Genomic DNA, 21,097 nt, shown 5'->3' on the forward strand with positions numbered 1-21,097 from the left:
GCTAGGTGCTTCACATATTGTGGTAGGCAGAATTGTAAGAATGACCCCAAAGATTCTGGTCCTGGTATAAACCCTTCCTGTTTGAGTATGGGTGAACCCTATGGATATAACGGGATATCCTACTGTGATTATTTCATATCATAGTTCAAAGGGAGATTATCCCGGTGGACTTCATTTAACCACAAGAGCACTTTAAAAGTAAAGTTTCTCAAGTTAGTAAGCAGAAGGGAAGTTAGAGAGTCAAAGGATGAGAAGTGTTTGACATCCTGATGATGACCTTGAAGATGGAGAAGACCATGTGCAAAGACCAGAGAACCAGTTCTGGGAGCTGAGAGTGACTCCAGCCAGTGGCCAGCAGGGAAACAGGGGCCTCAGTCCTACAACCACAAGGAACCAAATGCTGCCAACAGCCCCAGTGAGCTTGGAGACAGATTCTTCTCCAGAGCCTCTAGCTTGCTGATGTGTGAGGCCTAAGCAAAGAACCCAGTTGAGCCTGTTCAGACTTCTGACCTATGGAGTTAAAATTAAAAATTTTTTTTAAATTTTATCCTCACCTGAGGACATTTTTCCATTTTTTGTTCAGATAGAGTGGGAGGGAGGGAGGGAGAGAGAGAGAGACATTGACGTGAAAGGGACACATCGAGTGGCTGCCACCTGCACAACCCTACCAGGGCCGGGGACAAACTGCAACTGAGACCTGGGTCTCTCTGGACCGCAGGCCAATGCTCCAACCGCTGAGCCAAACTGGCCAGGGCCTATGGACTTATAAATTAATAAATGGGTGTTGTTTTTAAGCCTTGTAGTTTGTTACGCAGCAATAGAAATTTATTTTACTTAATCCTCACAACCATCCAAAATGGAGAGTCCCGTCCCCATTGTACAGATGAGGGAACAGGTAGCGGAGGCTCTTCCCTGGGTTATACAAGATAGTGCCAGAGTTGGGAGTGAAACTCTGGAATCTTGCCATCTCACCAGGCTGCTTCATAGAGAGGGTGTCAGAGCAGCCAGCAGAGGTTAGACATTTGGGGCCTGACTGATGGGGACCTTAGGTCCTGGTCAAGGCCAGGGAATGGAGTTCCAATTTCCGATTGTGACTGTGTTCATCTCAGAGGCTCTGAATATCTGAGCTTGTGTGTATCAGTCCCTGAAGGTGTATATGTGGGAGTGTCTGTGTGAGTTTGTGAGCTTGCCAGAGTGTGTTTCATTGTGTGTGAGCCTGAGCATGTCTGTGCATCAGAATGTATCTGTCACTGGGAGTGACTAAGTCTGTGTGTGGCTGTGTCTTAGTGTGAGCATGTGTGTGCCCACTAAAGTGTGTCTGAGTGTCTCCCTCTGAGGGTCTGTATCTAAGGGTGACTGTGTGTGAATCTGACAGTGTTTGCCAATGTTTGTATGTGTGAATCAGTGCTGAAGAAGCCATCACTGCGGGTGGGGGTGGAGGGCTGACCATCTCTGTGTGCAGGTCTGAGAGTGTGTCACCTGAGTCTGAGTGCCCGTGTGTGTGTGAATTTTAGTGTCTGTAAGTAGTGTGGGTGCATGAGAGTGTGTGCGCCTGTCTGAACTCTGTGGGTTTGTGTGAGATCTGAGGGTCTCACTGTGGCCACAGCTGTCCATGCTTGTCGCTCTGTGTGTGTCTGTAAGTCTCTGAATGTGAGTCTGTGTGTCCATAGGTGTAGCTACCTGTGTGGGTCTGTGTGAGAGTCCGAGGGTGTCTCTGGGTGTATCTAACTGTGTGGGTCTCTGGGTGTCTGGAGTCTGGTTGGTTCACAAGTGTCTCTATGAGTGAGCGAATCTGGGTGAATTTCTCAGGTGTGCGTGCGAGTGTGAGGATGGCTGTGGTGTATTTTGCAGAGTGAATGCAGTAGAGTGGGTGCCTGTTTGAGCTCCTCCGTGGGTTCATGTGTGAATCTGATGGTCATGCGTGTTGGCTACTCCTAGCGTGTCCCTTCTGAGCCGGTCTATGTCCCTGGGTGAGGCCTGTCTCCGTGGGTGACTGGATGCCTGTATGGGGCCAGTCTGAGGGCAGCATGTGAGGGTGGGCACAGCCACAGGACGGGGTCGCACACAGCCCGGCACGCTTTTCCTCTCGGCTCACACCTGCCGGGCTCGGGGAGGCGACAAGGCCCCTCCCGCCCCTCCGGGCTCCCACGCCCCGGCGCTCGGCGCCCCCTCCCCCGGGCGGCGCCCATTGGCTGCGGCGCGGCTCCGAGCCCGCCCCGCGCGGCCGGCGGGGGGCGCCGCGGGCCAGAGTGCGCTGCGCCGCCACCGCCGCCACCGCCAGCACCGCCGCCGCCGCCGCCGCCCGGAGCCCAGCGCACCTCGGGCTCCGCGCACCGCCAGCTCCGGGCCCGCCGCGCCCGCCGCGCCCGCCGCGCCCGCCAGCCCGCCGCGGAGCCCAGCCTGGCCCCGGGCCGCCGCCACCACGCCGCGCGCCGTACTCCGCGTCAAGAATGGGGCGGCCAAGCTGCCCAAGCCGCCCGCCGCCGCCTCGGCCGAGGCGCCCGGCGCCGGCGCGGGCATGGAGCGCTCGCAGAGCCGCCTCAGCCTGTCAGCCTCCTTCGAGGCGCTCGCCATCTACTTCCCGTGCATGAACTCCTTCGACGATGAGGACGCGGGTAAGCGCGCCGCCCGCCCCGACCCCGGCTGTCCCGGGAGCCCGAGCCCGAGGCCCCCTCCCGGACCCAGGGCGCCCTTAGGGGAGGCTTCTCTCTCCGCCCCACCCCCAGCTCCGCTCGGGGATGCGCCCCAGGGTCTCCTTCCCCACCCTGGGTCTCTAGGAGGCGGTGTCTTCCAGCCTCCCGTGGCCCCCTAGGGACCCCTAGATCTTCTGCATTCCCCCCTTTCCCGCAGGTGGGCCCTTTAGGTCGCCTGGGCCGTTTTCTCTACTCACCTGCGCCCACCGGGTGCCCCCCTCCCCCCGTTTGTTCCTGGGTCGGACCTACCACTGTCCTGAACCTCGTGTGTGTGCACCCACTCCTCAAACCCCGGAGCTTGGGCTGCCTCACCCCTGGGGCTCCGACGCCCCCCCCCCCCCCCCGCCATTGGAGGTGGCGCGCAGACCTTAACTCTCCATCTTTGTCTTGGCTGCATCCAGAGGCTCCCTGCCCGAGACCCCCTGGCCCTGCGGCCAAGGCCTGTAGCACCCTAATCGGCTCTCCTCTGCTGCTCCTAGAGGCGGGGTCTCCAGACTCCTGGTTCTTATCAGACTGGAGCGGACCCCCGGGGTAGAGTAGGGGTAATTGGCCAGATGACGGCCTATCCACTCCTTCCAGCCCGCTGGTTCCGAAAGGGCGTAGGGCGGTGCCAACTCTACACCTTCGCGCCCTCTGGAGTGTGCCCCTGAGCCCGGGTGCTCTTGTCCTTTTGGGTGGGCTAAACCGGGGCATCATCCAGTGACCCGAACCTCTGGCACCCTGGCCTGCGCGCAACCTCAGCCAGAGCCCGAGGGGCGGGGAAATGTAGGGAAACCTGCTCTTTGCGGCCCTGGGACCAGGCAGAGGGAACATGAGGGCTCTGGATCAGGTTCTGCCCTGTGGAAGCAAATTCACCAACAGGTGGGGTAGCTAGAGGGCTTGGATGAGAATTCCCCAGAGTGCCAGTTTGGGAGTCAGAAACAGGTTCTAGGTTTGCTTCTCTACTTATTGCCTGTGACCTTGGGCAAGCCATGCCACCCCTAGCCTCAATATCCGCATCTGAAAAATGGGATGACATTGCCTCAGACACAGGGGTGGAGTTAAAAGTGTTTTATAAACTGAAAATCTGAGAGTATTTAAATTCAATCCGGACAAAAGGGAAGAGGGGTGTATGTGGTGGAGAGGAGCAAAATGGCTTCATGGACACTTTTGAGAACCTGATACAAAAATGGACTATTTCTCAAAAACAAACAAACAAACAAACAAACAAACCAACCAACAAAAAAACACAACCAACCAACCAACCAACAAAAAAACACATGCGCACATCCACAGGAATTTGTCCATAGTCTTAGGGAGTTCATGGGCCCTGCTTAAGACTCCCTGCCTGCAGGGATCCTTGTATGGTTAACCTGTTGTCTGATAAACCATGGGATGGAGCCGTGGGTGATGGGGGCTCACATCTTTTTGTTGGAGTAGGAAGCAGGTAAGGAAAGGGGGAGAAGGTTCTCAAGAAGAATTTGTTGGCCAAGTGAGTGAATGGGGTGTGTGTGGGTGAGAGAGACAGATGCTGAGCTGACCTGTCTTGCTGTTGACCTAGAGATGGGGGTGGGGTAAAGGTGGTTACTGCAGATCTATTTTACAGAAAAAAATAACTGAGGCTCGGAGGCTTAACTTCCCCCTTGGTGTAGCTGAGGGAGGTTGTATTATTCTGGACCAGGCAAAGTCAGGTGGGGTGGAGGGGCTGTCTAACATAGTGGCCAACATTGGAGCAAAATCAGAGAGAAGAAATCAGGTGAGTTGGCTCCCCCACCCCTCACTTGATGGTCAGGGACTCTCCTGAAGTTCATCAGGCCACTTGGGTCTCGAGAGCCAGGCTGGGCAAGAGCATAGGTGTGTAGGCACTTCTGTGGCAGGGACAGTTAGGTTTTTCTCCAAAGTCATGCTCCATGTCATGGGTCAGGTGCCTTGGTGATTACTGCTGGATGCAGATAGCTTGTTCTGGTTTTACTTAAGTCAGAATAGGTAACTTCATGTAATATTAGAGAGGTTTTAAAAGTCCACCTGATTTTTTTTCCAGTGGGTTTCTTCAAATTCTTAAGTTTTTCACTTGGAAAAGACCTAGAAATCATCTTGTCCACCGCTCCCCCCTTTTTGCCCCCAAATGCACCGGGGGGTGGGGGGTGGGCAGGGATGTATGTATGTGAGAGACTGTAGTCCTGGTGTGTGTAACCCAAGGTCACCCAGTGGGCAGACACTAAAATCAGGTTCTCTTTCTATTAAACCACTAGCCCTCACTCTGCAAGAAGATTTTTAAAAAGCCAACTCTCACTGCGTAGAAAATGGTTCCCAGGTGAGGAGGCCCCAGGCAGCAGCTGACAGCCAAGAGTTTGGTTTGGGCATCTCATACTCACTGTCTGTTCATCTTAAGGGATGCTCGAGTTTGGGAGGGGGAGGGAGAAAATCAAGTTTTATTTCCGGAAGACTAATGAGTGTCTGGTGAAAATCGGAAATAGGGATCGTTGTCTTGGTGCTTAATTTCTCTTGTTCTCCTCAAAGTCATTAATTTTCTCCTAAAAAAAAAAAAAAAAAAAAGAGCCTTTTGGATTTATTCTTTTAGAACAGCATCTTACTGAACTAATTTCTAAAGCAGCTTGAATAATCTCTCAGATCCTGGACAGAGCGGCTTCAGGAGGAGGGCTGTCAGAACCGGCTTCACTCCATCATCTTCTTCATTCCTTCCCCACGTCCCCTTAATGGCTCAGAAGTGTGTCCCTGAAGGGCCTCTGGCTCATCTAGGTGCCGCTGCTTTTTGCTGCTTTCGACTCCTGTCGAAGGCATCTTTCCATCAAGCAGATGGAGCCACAGCCGTCCTCAGGGCTTACCTGCCACCCTTTAGCTGGTTTCCTGAGAAACCGTGTGAGGAGGAGACTATTTCATTAGCTATAACTGGGCCAGAGCACTTTCCTCTCTGGGGCTTGGGAGCTTTGGACATTTTGTGGGCAAAGGAAGCTGCCCCTTCCTCCCACCCCTTTCTAGCCGGCTGGGGCTTGGGATGCTGGTCATTGCAGAGTCCTAGCATTCCTCTCAAGGAGCCTCTTCCGTTGGACACCCAGAACTCCTCAACTCTGTTTTTGCCCCTTTTCATAAAGATTCTGGGGTTTTAGGGAGGACTGAATGTGGGGACATTTTTGTGTCTGTGTCTCCATTGTTCAGCCTTGCTGGACACTGGGTTTGTAATTTGGAAAGGGGGTGGGGGGCAGTTAGACCCGGGACCTAGGCTTTCTCGTCTGTATGAGAAAGAAAATAATAGCATGAACCACATAAGGTCAACATTTAGAAAATGATTACCTTTGACTAGGCATCCTCCTAGGCACTTTAAATGTATTATTTTAATTCCTTCCTCATAGCAACTTTATAAAATCAACATTTGACATCCCCATTTTCAGATGAGAAAATCAAGGCACAGAGAGAGTATTCGTTCAAGGTCACTCGGCCAGGAAGTGAGGGAGTTAGGATTTGAACTTGAACAATCTGACTCAAGCGTCTGTGCTGCTTTTGATTATTATGCTGTTTGTGTTATGCAGAGGGCTTAGTACAGTCAGTACCTGGCACCAGGTAGTCTCACAATACCTGTTAGCTATTATCTGTCTTATTACCAAGACTTGTTTCTGAGCATGACTGTGAAAAGGAAGCTGTGGATTTGCGGAATATCTGATTCTCAAAAATGTTAGCTTTTATAATTTTTTAATAAGCTAATTTTGTTGCATTGTTACAGCTATTAAGGCAGAGTTGGGCCCTCCTTCTTGGAATTGATTTAAAGATGGGGATTTGGGGGACTTGCATGCGGAACAAGGGGGCCAGGAGCAGTCCAGCTCCCCATGTTTCTGTTCTTGCCGAACAGTTAATTTTCATCACATCTACAGTCTAGCCCTGCCACTCTGCCTTGGGGCACAGCTGGGGAGCAGAGGTGTCTCCAGCTTTTAGCAAATACCAAAGAGGGTTGTTACATCAGGGGCTGGACTTGAGGATGGTGTTCCTGAGTCTGACCAAGTGGTTTTGGCGTCCAGTTCTCCCCCGCCCAGGAGAAGGGCGGAGAAGCTGAAGCAGCCAGCTCTGATTTGCCTATAGGATGCTTTGATCCAGCGCAGGGAGGAAGTTGCCATGGCAACACCGGCTGGCTACCGGTCCCTCTCCTAGCAGTTTGGGCAACATCTCTGGGCTAGAAAGCCCTTTATGGCATCTCTCTCTTCTGTTCAGGCCATATCTGGTGGGTGGGGTGGCATGGTGGATGGGTCCCACAAACAAGTACCAAAGCCCACTACCCTTCTTTTTGGACGGAGCAGAAATGGAAGGAGGTTGCCTGAGTTACTTCTCCCGGGCTGCTGCGGGGCGGAGATACCCATATCCGGCCAGACAGATCCCGGCAGAGGAAATCGGAGCTCCAATCCCTCCACCCTCATTTACCCCATTTGGCATAGTTCTCTTTCCCAGACCAAGTGCTAACTTTTGTCCTTGAAATTTGACCTGAGCTTTTTCTGGGAAACAAAATGTCCTGCTGTTCCACCCCTTCCCCCTGTGATGGTGGGAACAGAGTGCTTCGCCCTAGAGGGGGGCTGGATGGGTGAGGGGGAATGGGGAGGGGGAGGCCTTAAAATATCCTTTGAGGTCAGGGCCACTTGAGGGTGGGAGGTTGAGGATTTGAAGTCTCCATTCCTCCTCTCATCCGTAGGGCGGGCCACTTCCTGTCCCCCTCTCACCTTCCCCAGTTTACCAAGGGCAGTAATCTTTGTGTGTTGGGAGTTTGGCAGAACCCTTCTAGATTTGGATAACCGAGACATGGTTAACAATTATTCCTATAGTTCGAGTTGTGGGATGGGGAGAGAATATGGACCCAAACTATTTTATCTTAATCCAACTACCCTGAAAGAAGTCTCTCAGAAAAATCGGGTGTGTGGGGATTCACCCCTTCCCCCATTACACAGATCGCTGGCATGAGGATCTGCTCTGATGTTGTTAGAGCTCCTTTCTTTCTTCAAAAAATTGATTTTGAGAGAGAGAGAGAAACATCAATGGGTTGCCTCCTGAATGCACCCTGATCGGAGATTGAACCACAACCTAGGTAGGTAGATGCCCTGAATGGGTATTGAACCGGCAGCCTTTTGGTGTACAGGAGGACGTTCCAACTAACCGAGCCACCTGGCTAGGGCAGAGCTCTTCTCTTACATTCTCTCTTCTTCTGGCACCTCCTTTCCCCATCCCCAAGCTGCCAGACTCATGGCTCCAGCTTCCTTGCCTTTGCAGTGGCCAGAGGCCACCTGGCTCTGTGTGGTGGGAAGGGGGAAGGAGGGCTCCATCCACCTTGTCTTCCTTTGAGGGTGCTGCTGCCTCACTCCCCACCCACCTCCATCCCAGAGGCAGAGGCAGTTCTAGCTGAAGGCTGAGTGAGGGCGGGCAGAGGAGGGGAGGAGAGCCAGGATGTAAGAGAGCGTCCATGTCAGCTGACCTCTCCTGTCTCAGGCCTTTCTTTTAGTTTGCCTCCTCTAGCGTCTTTTCATTATGGCCTTAACAACCTGCACTTCAGCATGTCTTTTAAGAATTGTAAGAAAGGTGCCAATTTTGGAGGAAGTGCTCAAAAAGGTGCAAACATCTCCCCCACTGTAATCTGTTCTCTGCCCCCCCCCCCCCCCTTCCAGGGCTATAGTCAGTCTCACTGTTTTACTGTCAGGACTCCAGCTTCCACCCTCCAGGCACCTGGAATGACCAATCAGCTGCACGGGAGTTCTCTCCCTCCCCAGCCCAGTTTAATCCCTAGAGTTTAGATTTGACTTCTCTTTGGCTCTGAAGCCTCAGTTTCCTTATTCCAGGGGGAAGGTTAATTCTCCTAGTCTGAGCAACTCTTGGGGTTGTAAAAATAAAACGAATGAAAGGCTACTTGGCTGTGCTCAGTGCTTTCCATGATCTCACTGAGTCCTAGAGCAACCAGAAGGTAGCTACCATGCAGATGTACCCATTTTGCAGATGAGGAAAAGCCAGGCAGCTTGGAGTAGTTTAACGACTCTCTAGGGTTGCAGGTAGTGATTCAGAGCCCGATGTGTTTGACTTCAGAGGCCACCCTCTGCATCTTGGCATGAACCGAGATTCCAGTGGGAAAGGGCTGTGTAAGTCCTGGGGTCATGCTTGTGCTATCAAAACAGCAGGTGACAATGGCTGTGGCATGGGGGCCTATTCACATTCACATGCACCCTTTAGGGTCTGCCATCCCACTACAGCTTGCCTCAGCCTGTTAGAGTACCTTCCTGGATGATCCATCCCCATCACGGGGCTGCCTGGCCTCCTTGAAGAATCCAGCTGTCTGCCCTGGCCCTGGGGGCCAGCCATCACCTGCTTCTCCAGGCCAATGTAGGCCAGTGCTGGATTATATTTAACGCTGTGCTATTTCCACTTGACAGCTCCAGAGCGCCATGCCCCCTTCCCTCTTCTCCTTCCTCCCCCTCCCCTTCTGATTCACTCGGAAACTGAGAGGCTGATGTCAGCGCCTTATTCTTATTCTTAGCCCCCATAATTGTAACTGCATTTAGCAGTGCGCACTTCATTAACAGTTTCTGTGAAGAAGGAGTGAGAGGACTGTGTGGCTGGGCAGGGACATGGGGAGGGGGCAGCTGCTGCAGGGACCCTGGCCAGCTTCCTCTACTGGATGGACCAACTGGGCAGGTTCCAGGCCTGGCTCTCCAAGACTGGCAGTCTGGGAAGGACACTTAGAGAGCATCTAGTTCATTTCCCTCGTTAGGCAAGGAGGGAAACTGAGGCTCAGAGAGGCCAACTGGCTTGCCAGGGTTACATGTTAAGGATCCAGGACTCTGGCCTCTGAGTCTGGGTTTTCTCCTTTGGTGTTTATTCATTGAACTAATATTTAATTAGCTGCTCAGTGCCAAACAGGTGCTGGAGATATATCGGGGAACAAGGCAGACACAGTTTCTGCGCTCATGGAGTGATGTTCTGGGGTGGGGGAGACAGGCAATCAACATATAAGCAATTAATAAATAATTTCAGATTGTGTTATGTGGAATGAAAATAAAACAGGTTAATGGGATAGGAATAACATTGAAGTAGTTGGGGAAGGCTCGCTGAGGTGACATTTGAGTTGAGGCCTAAATGACACACAGCAGTGGAAGTATGAGGGGGTAGAGCGATCCAGGCAGAGGGAGCTAGCTGGTGCAAAGGCCCTGAGGTCAGTGTGACTTGGGGTGTTTAGGGAACAGAAAGCAGACCAGCATAGTTAAACAGAGTAGGTGAGGGGAGACAAGGTCAGAGAAATAAACTGGGGACAGATCACTCAGCCTTGGAGACAATAATAATAGGTGGGAAAACTGAGGTCCAGAGTGGGAAGAGAAAAGCCACCCCACCCCAAGCTGGGTGAAGTCAGAGAGAGGCTGAGACCAAGCCTCCTGAGCCCCTGTCTTTTTTGTTCCTTAGAGATGGCTGTTCTTTTAAATGTACTACACGACTTCCTTTCACATTGTAGCTGGAATGGTACTGTGAAGGTCTGGGCAGGGCCCACCTTGCCTGCCCCTCTCCTCGAATCTCACCTGACCCAGCTTTATAGCTTCTCGGGCTGACATAGCTGTGAAAGACCCTGGGAAGCTGCCGTGGTGGAACTGAAAGAACATGGGTTTGGAATCCAACAGATCTGAAGTTTCATCTTGCCTCGGCCACTTCTGAATCGTGTGACCTTGAGCAAGTGGCTTTAACTCTCTGGGGCTCAATTTTCTCACCTGTAAAATGGGAGCATGATAATAGTAAGTTCTTCAAAGAGTTATTGGGAGGAATACGTGACATAATGCACAAAATGTACCTAGCCCAGAGCCAGGCATGTGGAATGAAGATTTCCTCAGTTATGAGGACTAATGCAATTGGGGTTAATGCTGGGCACATAGTAGATGCTCAGTTAGTGGTAGCTGCTGCAGTTGTGGTTATTATTATCAGTTTTAATGGGACAGAATCATCTGGGGGGCTTATTAAAACACAGATTGCTGGCCCTGGCCAGTTTGGCTCAGCGGTTAGAGCGTCGGCCTGCGGTCTGGAGAGACCCGGGTTCGGTTCCCGCTAAGGGCACGTACTTCGGTTGCAGTTTGTCCCCGGCCCTGGTTGGTCGTGCGGGTGGCAGCCACTCGATGTGTCCCTTCACGTCGATGTTTCACTCTCTCTCTCCTTCCTCTCTCTCCCTCCCACTCTATCTGTACAAAAAATGGAAAATATCCTCGGGTGAGGATAAAAAAAAAAAAAATAAAAAAAAAAAAACACAGATTGCTGGACCCACAGAGTGTCTCATTTAGTTTGGAGTGGGACCTGGAAATCCCATTTTAACAAGTTCCCTGGTGATTCTGACACTGATGCTGCTGGCCCAGGGGCCTTATTGAAAACCACTGGGTTAGAGAAAAGAGCTGGAAAGAAATGAAGGTTCTTCTCAAGTTGGGATGTCTCCTGGCTACCTGTGTTTTAGATGCTGGGACATTGGGTACCAAATTCATTACCCATGTATAGTCTTCAGGCACTCCTGTTTTTATCACATAGTCTCAGATCAGATGAGCCTCAGCTGCTGCCCTGCTTTGCACCGAGTTGAATGCGTAGGACCTCAAAACTCCTTTTGGAAATCTTCGTCTGTAGAAATGATAAATGGGTAGACATGAATAACACATCAGGCCATAATATCCTTTTGTGGGATACAGACTTAGACAGCTCTGAGGATGCTGTGGGGTTCAGGTCTGGCACCTTGTACCGGAGGGAACAGGACATGGCTCCTTTCCTGCTTTGGGGAAAGGCAGGGCTGTGTGTGAAAACCAGGAGGTTCATTTGAGGACAAGCCTCTGCTGGGAAGAAGTAAATCAGAGGAATCAAGGAATTATCCATGTAAAAGGGCAAAATGCTGAGAAATGCTACCAGGGGAGTTGACTGAGTCAGTTCATGTGCATGTTTCTCAGAAAGGGGTCACTGGTAATTTTCTGTTGAGATTTGGCTCAGGTTGGAGGCAGTGGGGACAAACCTTATGATGTGATAAGACTCCTATCCAGTCCCGTAAGACAAAGGCATTGACAAATAGTTTACAGGTGGGACTCATCCTGAGCTAATGGGAAGTAACTCTCCAAAAGGGTTGACTCGGGTAGCAAAAGAGCACGAACTTGGGAGGCCCCAAACCTCGGTCTGAGTCTGCCCAGTGCTGGCCGTGTCTCTTGACTATGGTGTGTAACTGTTCTGGGCCTCGGCCTTGCCCTTCGCAAAGTGGAGTGAGTAACTCCTATCTTGTGAGAATTAGAAGACATCCGGGAAATGGAAGCTGCGGACTTTCTGGGTGCCGGAAGGGTGGGGCGATGGGAGTGCACTGCCTGGGGTTGATCGCCTGGCTCTGGTCTGCATACTCGGTGTTCACTGTGTGCCTGGTGGAGCCCGAGAGGCCGCGTTAGGAGTCAGGAGAATAGGTCTCTGCACAACTGCCAAACCTCAGCGTCTCCTCTGGCCCCTTCCCTTTGCCTTTTAGGCCTCAGAACCTCTATCTGCAGAGCAAGGGTCTGGTGTGTTTGGTTTAGATACAGAGGGTCCCAGAAATCAGGGGACACTTGTCCAGGCCCCATAGCTTCTCCTCTGGAGTCCTCTCCCACTCTGCTGTAGCCTCTTCACAGTCACTTTCATTCCCAAAGCGTCCCCTCCTGCTAAAGTTTCTCTCTAGCTGATCCTTGGCTGATTGGTCATGGAATAATTTTTAAAAGAATAAGTATGATTTGGATTAGGTAGTATATGCAGATGGTACAATATTTTAAAAGCACAAAAGATACCCAGTAAAAAGTGTCCCAGGCACCTCCATCCTCTGACTCTCCTGTCCCCCTGGCCAGGACAGACACTGCTCTCACAACCCTGTATGTGGCTGCTGTAGACAGTGTTACCTGGTTAAAAAGCTGAAGAACACCGAAGGGCACCCAAGGAAACGCAGCCTCCCTCCCACCTCAGCCACCAGCCCCGCTCCCTCAAACCACCACTGGTCTTTTTATGCTACCACTTTGTTTGTTTTTTTCACCCCGGTTATCAAATTCTTATTAAGCACTTGTGGTGGTGCCCGGCCCTGTGTCATACACTGAGGGTTTGAGAATAGTCTGGTTATATTAGGCAGTTTGGCCTAGTGGTGGTTACGATACAAACTCCACGGCCAGATGGCTTGCCTTTGAATCCTGGCTTTGCCACTTACTGGCTGCGTGATCTTGAACAAGTTACTTAACTTCTCTGAGCCTCAGTTTCCTCAATTGTAAAATGGGCTAATAATGGTCCCTCCCTGCCTTGAGAGTGTCATGGGGATTATGCGAGTAAATATTTGTGAAGTGCTTTGTGTGTCAGAGGTGTTAGCTATTACTATCTTTGCGCCTTCAAGGCAAAGTCTCTCTGAGGTCATCCACTCGTCTTCACCAAGCCCAAAGGAGGATTGCACGGTTTTCCAAAGCCTCACAGCAGGTCTCTGGTCAAGCCAAAAATAGAATCCATGTTTCTGGACTCCCTGCCAGGGCCTTTTTCTCTTCCTTGAGGTGTCCCAAGGGCCCCCCCCCCCCCCCGGGACCCTGTCAACACCTGAGGCTTCGAGTCCACACCCTTCATTTCCAGCACTTGGTGTCCCTGGAAAATGCCACCTGGATTCGCCTTGGGAGTGGGTGGGAGGATGTGTCACTAATTGGGGACTGTAATGGAGATTAATTAGTTCTTCAAGCAAATGCCTTGAGAAACATCTTTCATCTGTCTGGGCCCAACACCAAGACTGGACCGGGTGCCTCTGGGCCAACCTATATGCAAGTCATCTGACTCCAGAAAGCTGCCACTTCTGCCCAGCTTGTGTTGGGTATGCTGAGTGCAGGGAGAGGGACCCCCAAATTGAGCAGCCTGGCCCTGCTGGGAATTGGGGGGGCAGGTGCTGCCAATGGGGGGTGACATAAACATGTACAGACATACCTCATTTTATTGCGCTTTGCCTTACTGCGCGCCTCAGAGATGTGGCATATTTTTTTTTTAAATTGCAGGCCCTCCATCAGCGAAAAGATTATGACTCGCTTTGTTGTGAATCCTGATTAATTGTGGTGATCTAGAACCTAACCCACATTATCTCTGAGGTACGCCTTTATAGTGTTCTTAGACTCCTCCCATCGGTCTTTATGCTCAAAAGAGTATAGAAGATGGGAGAACTCTTCCCTCCTGTCCCCACCATCTCAGCCTGAGACACGGATTCTGTGAGGTGATATGCTATGATAAATGCTCTCAGGTGAGACCCATGGGAGGGACACAGGATGGGCAGGGAAAGAAATAGCTAAAGATGGGTACTCAGCCGTAGGCTCACCTCAGCCTGACCCATGGGAAGGTCTAGAGAGCGGATGGCATTACGGAGTTGACCGGCCTTCGGAACTCCTGTACCAGTCAGTCATTGGTTCTGGGCAGTCCCCTGGGTTGGGGATGGGGTCATAACTTTAGGGACAAGGCAGCTCCCCAAAGAAGGGGCAACTGCCAACCAGAACCCGCAGCTGCTCACAACAGATACTCACAGATACTTAGTAAAGGGGATCTGGATGGGCTGGGGCCCACCCACCTGCTGTCTGGATCCTGGGGAGAGCAGATGCGGCCCCCTTTATGCTGAGCAGTATCCACCCCTATTTCGGGCTGCCCTCTGCTCAGTTCCATGAGGTATAGGTGTCATCGCATTTGGTGGGCTGGAAGAACAGAGTGTCCGGATGGACTCTAGACTTGGCCATTGTCACCCGGCCAGTGGGGCTAGAAATGGGCTTCAAACCCAGGTCTGCCTCCAACGCTTGTGGGCTCTCCAACATTCTGTACTGCATTTATTTTTTTTTCATGCATAAATGTGTGTATTTTGTGCTTCCCAGTGGGCTTTTTTCAAAGTACTTCTTTGAAGGGTATCTATCTTGATTTTCTACTTTGCACCTTGCAAACATAAAGCCCTTTGGGTCTGACAGAACACTTCTGCTTATTTCCTGTCACTTGGTCCTCATGCCCTATTTTAAAGAGGTGGGCAGGGACCCTGGCAGGCTGCCTGAGGTGAAATGTTTAAGGGGTAGCTGATCTGTCATGGAAGGAGCCCTGAATTGGTCATAAGAAGGGCTGTGTTTGAGACCCCATTTCTGCCAATTTGACTGAGGGCAGCCAAGTTGTGTCTTGCTGGGAGCTTCTGGGAGACTGTAGGACCAGACTCAGAAAACTTCTGTGAAGGGCTAGCCAGTGGGTACTTTAGTCTTTGAAGGCCAGACGGTCTCTTTTGCAACTGCTCAATTATGCAGTTGGAGCGCAAGAACAGCCTTAGAGGATATGTAACTGCTAGATGAGACTGTGTTCTAATAAAACCTTATTTACAAAAGTAGGCAGTGAGCTGGATTTAGCTCGTGGGCCATAGTTTCCAGACCCTGCAGTATAACATGCACCTCCATTATCCCGGGAGTGAGGGCATGGGGGTATTTATATACCAGCTTCCATCAGTCATTGGTTGAGGACCACAGAGGCTGGGCTGGAGAGTTATTTGTTGCCATCACTTCCAGCGTGTCACAGGCAGTAGCCTTCAGGCCAAGAAATAGGTGATGGTAACAGGAGGTGGGGCCAGCAGTCACTGGAATGGTGAAGACGAAGGATGTGGGGCAGGGGACTGACAGCTCAGGGATGAGGCTGTGTTTGGAGAGTGTCCTGGAGAGGTGGCGGGATGGACAGGAAAACAAGTTTTGGGTAGGGCCAGACTATTGCGCTTCATATTTCCAGCTATTTCGTTATTTCCAGGCAAAAATTGGCTCCCCCGTTCTTGGTGTTCTTCCTTGCGTCTTCTACCTCCATGCCTCTGTTTGGGTGATTCCTTGGTCTGGATGCCTTTAGGGCTCCAGTGCCACCTCCTCCAGGAAGTACACCTCTCTTCTCTCTGGTGGAGTTCAACATGTCTCCTGGGCGCCCACGTGGTGCCTCGTGCTGCTTTCTATCCAGCACTTGCACAGTCTGGCTTCTATCACTTTTCCACTGCCACACTGTCAGCCACTCCAGGTCAGGGATTGTGTGATTCTTGTCTGCATTTCACCCAGAGAACAGTTTGGAGCTAAAAGGTGGAGCTGAATCCCAAACATCTCTCTCCTTCCCATTCTTCCTCCCTCCCATTCTCCTCCCCCCTCCATTTTTCCCTTTCTTCCTTCAGGAGTTGCTGGTGGCCAGGCCCTATTCTAGATGATGGTGGCCAAGGTGAGCCCAGTCTTTGCCCTTCTGGAACTCTCAGTCTAGTGGTGGGGGGTGGGATGGGGTTAAACATTCAGTAACTCAAAGGAACAACGAATAACTTGATCTCTGCTGTGATGCGTGTCATGTAAGACAACTGCAGGGAGCCAGAGAGGCTGGAGCTGGGAGAACTGACCTGTCTGGGGGCCCGAGCAGGGAAAGGGACAGCTAAGCTGGGACCTCAGGGGTGAGTGGAGTTGGCCAAGTGAAGGCAGGGGAGTGGGACCAGATGCCATAATGCTGAGAACATGGACTTGGGAGTTCATTATGGGGGGCGGAGTTCGAATCCTGAATACTCTCAGCTGTGTGGCTGTTTCCCCTTTCCCTCTGCGCTCTCTTTCTTCCTCTCTCAGACACACATACACTTGCATGCACACGATGGAAATATTAACTGTAATTGCTTCTGCATGGCAGAATTATGGGTAGTTTTTGCTTTCTGGTTTGTGCTTTTTTTATATTTTCCAAAATTTTTTTTTTATTCTCACTCGAGGACTTTTTTTTTTTTTTGCATCTATCTTCAGAGAGAGCGGGAGGGAGAGAGGGAGGAAGAGAGAGAGAAAGAGAGAAGAGAGAGAAGCATTGGTGTGAGAGAGACACATCGACTGGTTGCCACCCACACAACCCCAACTGAGGCCGGGGACAAACTGCAACCAAGTCACGTGCCCTTAGTGGGAACCGAACCTGGGACTCTCTGGTCTGCGGGCTGACGCTCTAACCACTGAGCCAAACTGGCCAGGGCTATGTTTTCTGAATTTTTTACAATGGATGTGTCATGGTGAAAACTGAGGGCTTCAGAGTCTGGAGATCACACTCCCACTGGTAGTTGTGTGACCGTAACCACGTTGTTTAATCACTCAGTGCTTCCATTTCTCTGGCTGTAAAACGGAAATAATGATGATTAACATACGGCGCCCATCATGTTCTGACGCTTCACCTCCACTCACTTGTTCAAGCCTCACAGCTTCTCCCTAGGTAGGAACTACCGCTGTCCCTGTTTATAGGTGAGGAAACAGGCTATGTACATTGCCCAAGATTACACAGCCAGTATGGGTCAGAGGCAGGATTCAAACCAGCTGTCTGACTCCAGAATCTGAGCTTAATCACTGGGCTCTACTCCCTACCTGGCAAGGTGGAGGGGAGAACCGTGCCTGGCACACAGGCAGTGCGCTATTAATTTAGTTCTCGTTATTAGCAGCTCAGCAGAGGCCCTGGTGGGCACACAGTGTTTTGAAAGCCCAGGGGAGAGAGCATGTGGTTGGGGAAATAGCAGGACTGGATCACACTAGGTCTTTACAGTCCAGATTCTTGGACTTCAGCTTGAGGACAGTGGAACTCCTGTTGGCTTTTTAGCAGCAAAGTGACAGATTCAAGATCTAGGGTTTGCAAAAACCTCTGGCTGCAGGCAGAAAGAATGGAGCCAAGAGGCCCAAGGATAGCTCCTTTTGGTTCTAGTGACTGTCCCCAAATGAGTCCGTCCATTCTGGCGTTGAATCCATAGACCACGGTGATGGTGGTGATCTGGTGTCTGGACTGGCTGCGTGGGCCGGAGCACCAGACACAGAAAGGTCAGGAGCGTGTCACCAGGCTGGTCCGCTGATGCGGGAGGCTAGGAAGTGCCAGTGTGAAGGCAGGAACAAATTACTCTCCTGGAGACGAGGCCGGGCCAGTTCCTGCCACGTTACATTATTAAATTTGTAATCTTCATTCTAATACTTTCCAGCAGTGAATAAGAACCGAATTTAAAATGCCGGCTTTACATTTCTGGAATGAAGCTCTTTTTCAAGAACTCTGGAAACCCATAATCTCTTTCCAGAGGGGACCGTCTATGTCTTCAAAAATTAAACTAAAAAAATAAAGGAAAACCACTCTTTAGTTAAAGGTTGAGTTTGCAACTCTTTAGTTAAAGGTTGGGGTTGTTTATGACCCTAATCCTGGCCATGAATTGGGAGCAGGGTCTGTATGTCTCCAGCCCCAGAGGGGCTCAGAGTGGGACTGGGCCTACGGATGTCTGGGGCTGCCCAGGAAATTTAAACCCCTAAATCTGGGCCTTGCTAGGGAATTAAGGTGAGAGAGGCCTTGTGCTGACATCACCCCCAAGTGGTTGGCAAATCTGTAGGTTGGGGAAAAGGTTTGGTGAAAACTGGGTCACAATCCCCAAAAGCATCCAGCCATGTCTGGCTCTCATGAGTTTTCTCACCAGCTGTTTGGGGAGTGGTAGACCTGGCTGCTGGTAGAACTGTGGGCTGTATCATTGCTGCCTTCAGACTGGGAAGAAAGGCCTTGATTTGGGGTCACTATTGGGTTGTTCTCCAGCCTTCCTCTTTGGGGCAGATGGGGATATGCCCACCTTGTACCCTCTTTTCGGGCTGTTTTCTAGGTATGTGAGACCCTGGAATTCCCTGTCCAAAGTGTGTTGAGTCAGCTTCCAGAGTCTGTTGAGACCACTTCCCTAGGTCTGTCCACGGTGGACTTTGTCCGTGGCTGATGTCCTGATAGGTGGCTCATAAGTGGCAATTTGTGGAAGTGAGAACAGAACATAGATATGCAGAGTGGGCCCCTTGATATGTGGGGGTAGGTGTAGCAATGGGGAGAGGATGATGAAGGGAAGGGGCAGGCTGCAGATGAGGGCCAGCTCCTTCCTCACTCATTATTCAGCCTTGGAATCTGAGGATTCTAAGTTTGAACCTGTCCTGGCCTTCAAGGTCATTATGAAGGCATATTTGTCAAAGTGGAAAGGTAGGACATATTTTATTTAATAGCCTGATTTATAACTTTTAAATATTTAGAATAAGTATGAGGGCCTCAATTGCGGGCCCTGCATCATCCTTTGAACTGAGAGAGAGAGAGCAACCCAGGGATGGCCCTTCCCCTCATGATCCCGTGTCTTGGCCCCTGTGCAGACAGATGGTTTGTATGGCACCTTTGTGCAAATTAGAGGAAGACACTTCTTCCCCTTACCTCCAACCCAGGTGATTACATGAAAAACAGTACCTCCTGCAGGAGGATGAATTAGAAAAAGGCTCCCCCTTCTCTAGTACCAGCGGGGTGCACAGTTTGGCAAGTGAAAACAGGCTGGATTTCAGCCCCGTGACCATTGTCAATTTGCACCTTTGCTCAGGTTGCAACCTGCTCAGTAGTTCACAGGGCCCCATCGACCTGAACCAGAGAGGAGCCACGGGCAAGACCGAAGGGAAGGTGCTGACACCCTGGGCTCTCGGCATAATCATTGAGTCCTGCACTTTTTTTGTTTTGTTTTTTAGATTTCACAAGTAAGTGAAATCATATGGTATTTGACTTTCTCTGTCTGACTTATTTCAGTATAATGCCCTCTAGGTCCATCCATGCTGTCACAAATGGCCAGATTTCATTCTTTTTTATGGCTAATGTTCCATTGTATGTACGCACCACATTTTTATCCATTTGTCTATCACATCCTGCACTTTTAGTAGTCACCCTCATCATGATAGCTAATGCTTGTGTTTTAGGCATGCTAGCTACCCTGAGCACTTTACCTCAGTAAACATCAGAACGTTAGGGGAGTACACTTGTCCTACCCATTGTACAAACAAGGAAACAGAGGCTCAGAGAGGATAGGCTCATCTTTGGCCCAGGGTCATTCAATAATAAGGTCAAACACAGGCCTGCTGGTATTGAGTCTGTTAGCCTGACCATTGCTCTGTACTGCCATTTATCATTTTAAAAAGCATTCTTTATGCAGTTAATGTATTTACTAACCCCTGTCCTAAGGTGCTGGGTATTGAAGGTATGGAGCAGGAGAGGAAGGGGCCTCCCTCAGCCGAGGAGGAAAGATAAGCAGAGCACATACCTGGGTGATCCCATTGAGCAGGTGGGTGCTGAGTGCGACCTGAAGAGGAAAAGCTGTTTACCAGGCTGGACCCAGGGAAGGTGCTTCAGTCTCCTGGGCATCCTGTGTGGTCAGGGAGGAGCTTCCTGTGGTTTAATTATGCCTCGTGGGGACAAGGTAGGTGCATTAGGAAAAGGGCACAGGGAGGAAGTGGGCCAGGAAAGAGGTGCAGATGGGTTAGGAAAGGCCCTCATGCCATGTCCCAGGGCTCAGCCCTTCTTGGAGATCAGAGCTGTGCCGTCATCTCGGGCCTCTCCACCACCACCATCATCTTTTTCAAAGTCTGAAAAGTGAGATTTGCGAGGGGGAAAAAAGGTCATTTGGTGCATTTTCAGCCAGGTTGGATGTGGAATTCAGGCCTCTGGCCCTCCCACGTTATGGTCTATACTGGGAGTGGGAGAGTCACTATCGTTTTAATTCTTTAGAATAATATTGTGCTTTCACAAGTTGCAGACATGTGTAGGGTTGTACTAGCTGGCGTTTCCTACGCACATACATGTTCTAGATGCCGTGCTAAGATTTCATGCATGTGACCTTGTATAGTCCTCAGAGCGAACCTCTGAGGAAAGTCATCTTGCTGTTCCCATTTTATAGATGAGGAAATTAAGGAACTCCCCTCAAGGTCAAATACCAGCAACTGACAAAGCCACTTTCCTTGTGTCTAATGTCCGCAGTCTATGCTGTGTGTACCCAAGGTGGAAATTTTGGGGAAATGCAGAGAAAAGACTAAAAAAGAAAATAAAAGTGATTCCAGTTCTGTAATCTAAAAGCAGAATATTTAACCACTGGGGCCGTTTCTTTTCAGTTGCGTGTATGTGTGTGCACACGTACATGTGTGCATGTGTGTGCGTGTATGTGTAGATGTGTGCACGTGTGCAGGAATGCATGTTTAAACCAAGGCAGGGTCAGGCTGTGATACTGCTTTGTAAACTGAAGCCACTATTTAAAAATCACCTTAAAAGGACCTTCACAGGCTGCTCTCCACAGGTACACCAATTTCTAGGATCAGGTCTGGAGCTGCGTACGATTCATCTGCAGACCACAGACTTGCCAAGCCAGGCCCTGGGACGGCAAAAAGCAGCTCACTCTGATAACCATGCTTCATTTTTCTCCCAGCTTTCGGCTCCTGTTCGTGTAAAAATTTTTTAAACTGACAGACCTACTCAGGATTTTATTCCATGCCTGGCCCTGCATTTAAATGCAAGCAGCAGAAGGCTTGTGAGCTATAAATAGCCCAGGCTGCTTCTGAACGGTGGCTGGGAGAATTTGTAGGTTCTGTTTCCTCCCAACCTGGTGACCTGGATTACTTCCT

General features: G+C 50.6%; 1 protein-coding gene across 2 annotated transcripts in view; it reads left to right on the plus strand.

Annotated features, from left to right (window-relative positions):
• Window positions 1-2,518: 2,518 nt before the first annotated feature.
• The window catches only part of RIMS4 (regulating synaptic membrane exocytosis 4), a 46,688-nt gene continuing 28,109 nt past the window's right edge, over window positions 2,519-21,097 (plus strand). For both annotated transcript variants that reach the window (XM_036245406.1, XM_036245407.1), the window contains exon 1: window positions 2,519-2,615. In XM_036245406.1, the coding sequence (XP_036101299.1) occupies window positions 2,519-2,615 (97 nt within the window). The remainder of the gene's footprint in view (window positions 2,616-21,097) is intronic.

Source organism: Molossus molossus, unplaced genomic scaffold (genome assembly GCF_014108415.1).
Source record: "Molossus molossus isolate mMolMol1 unplaced genomic scaffold, mMolMol1.p scaffold_m16_p_6, whole genome shotgun sequence".
In the NCBI taxonomy this organism is placed as follows: Eukaryota; Metazoa; Chordata; class Mammalia; order Chiroptera; family Molossidae; genus Molossus; species Molossus molossus.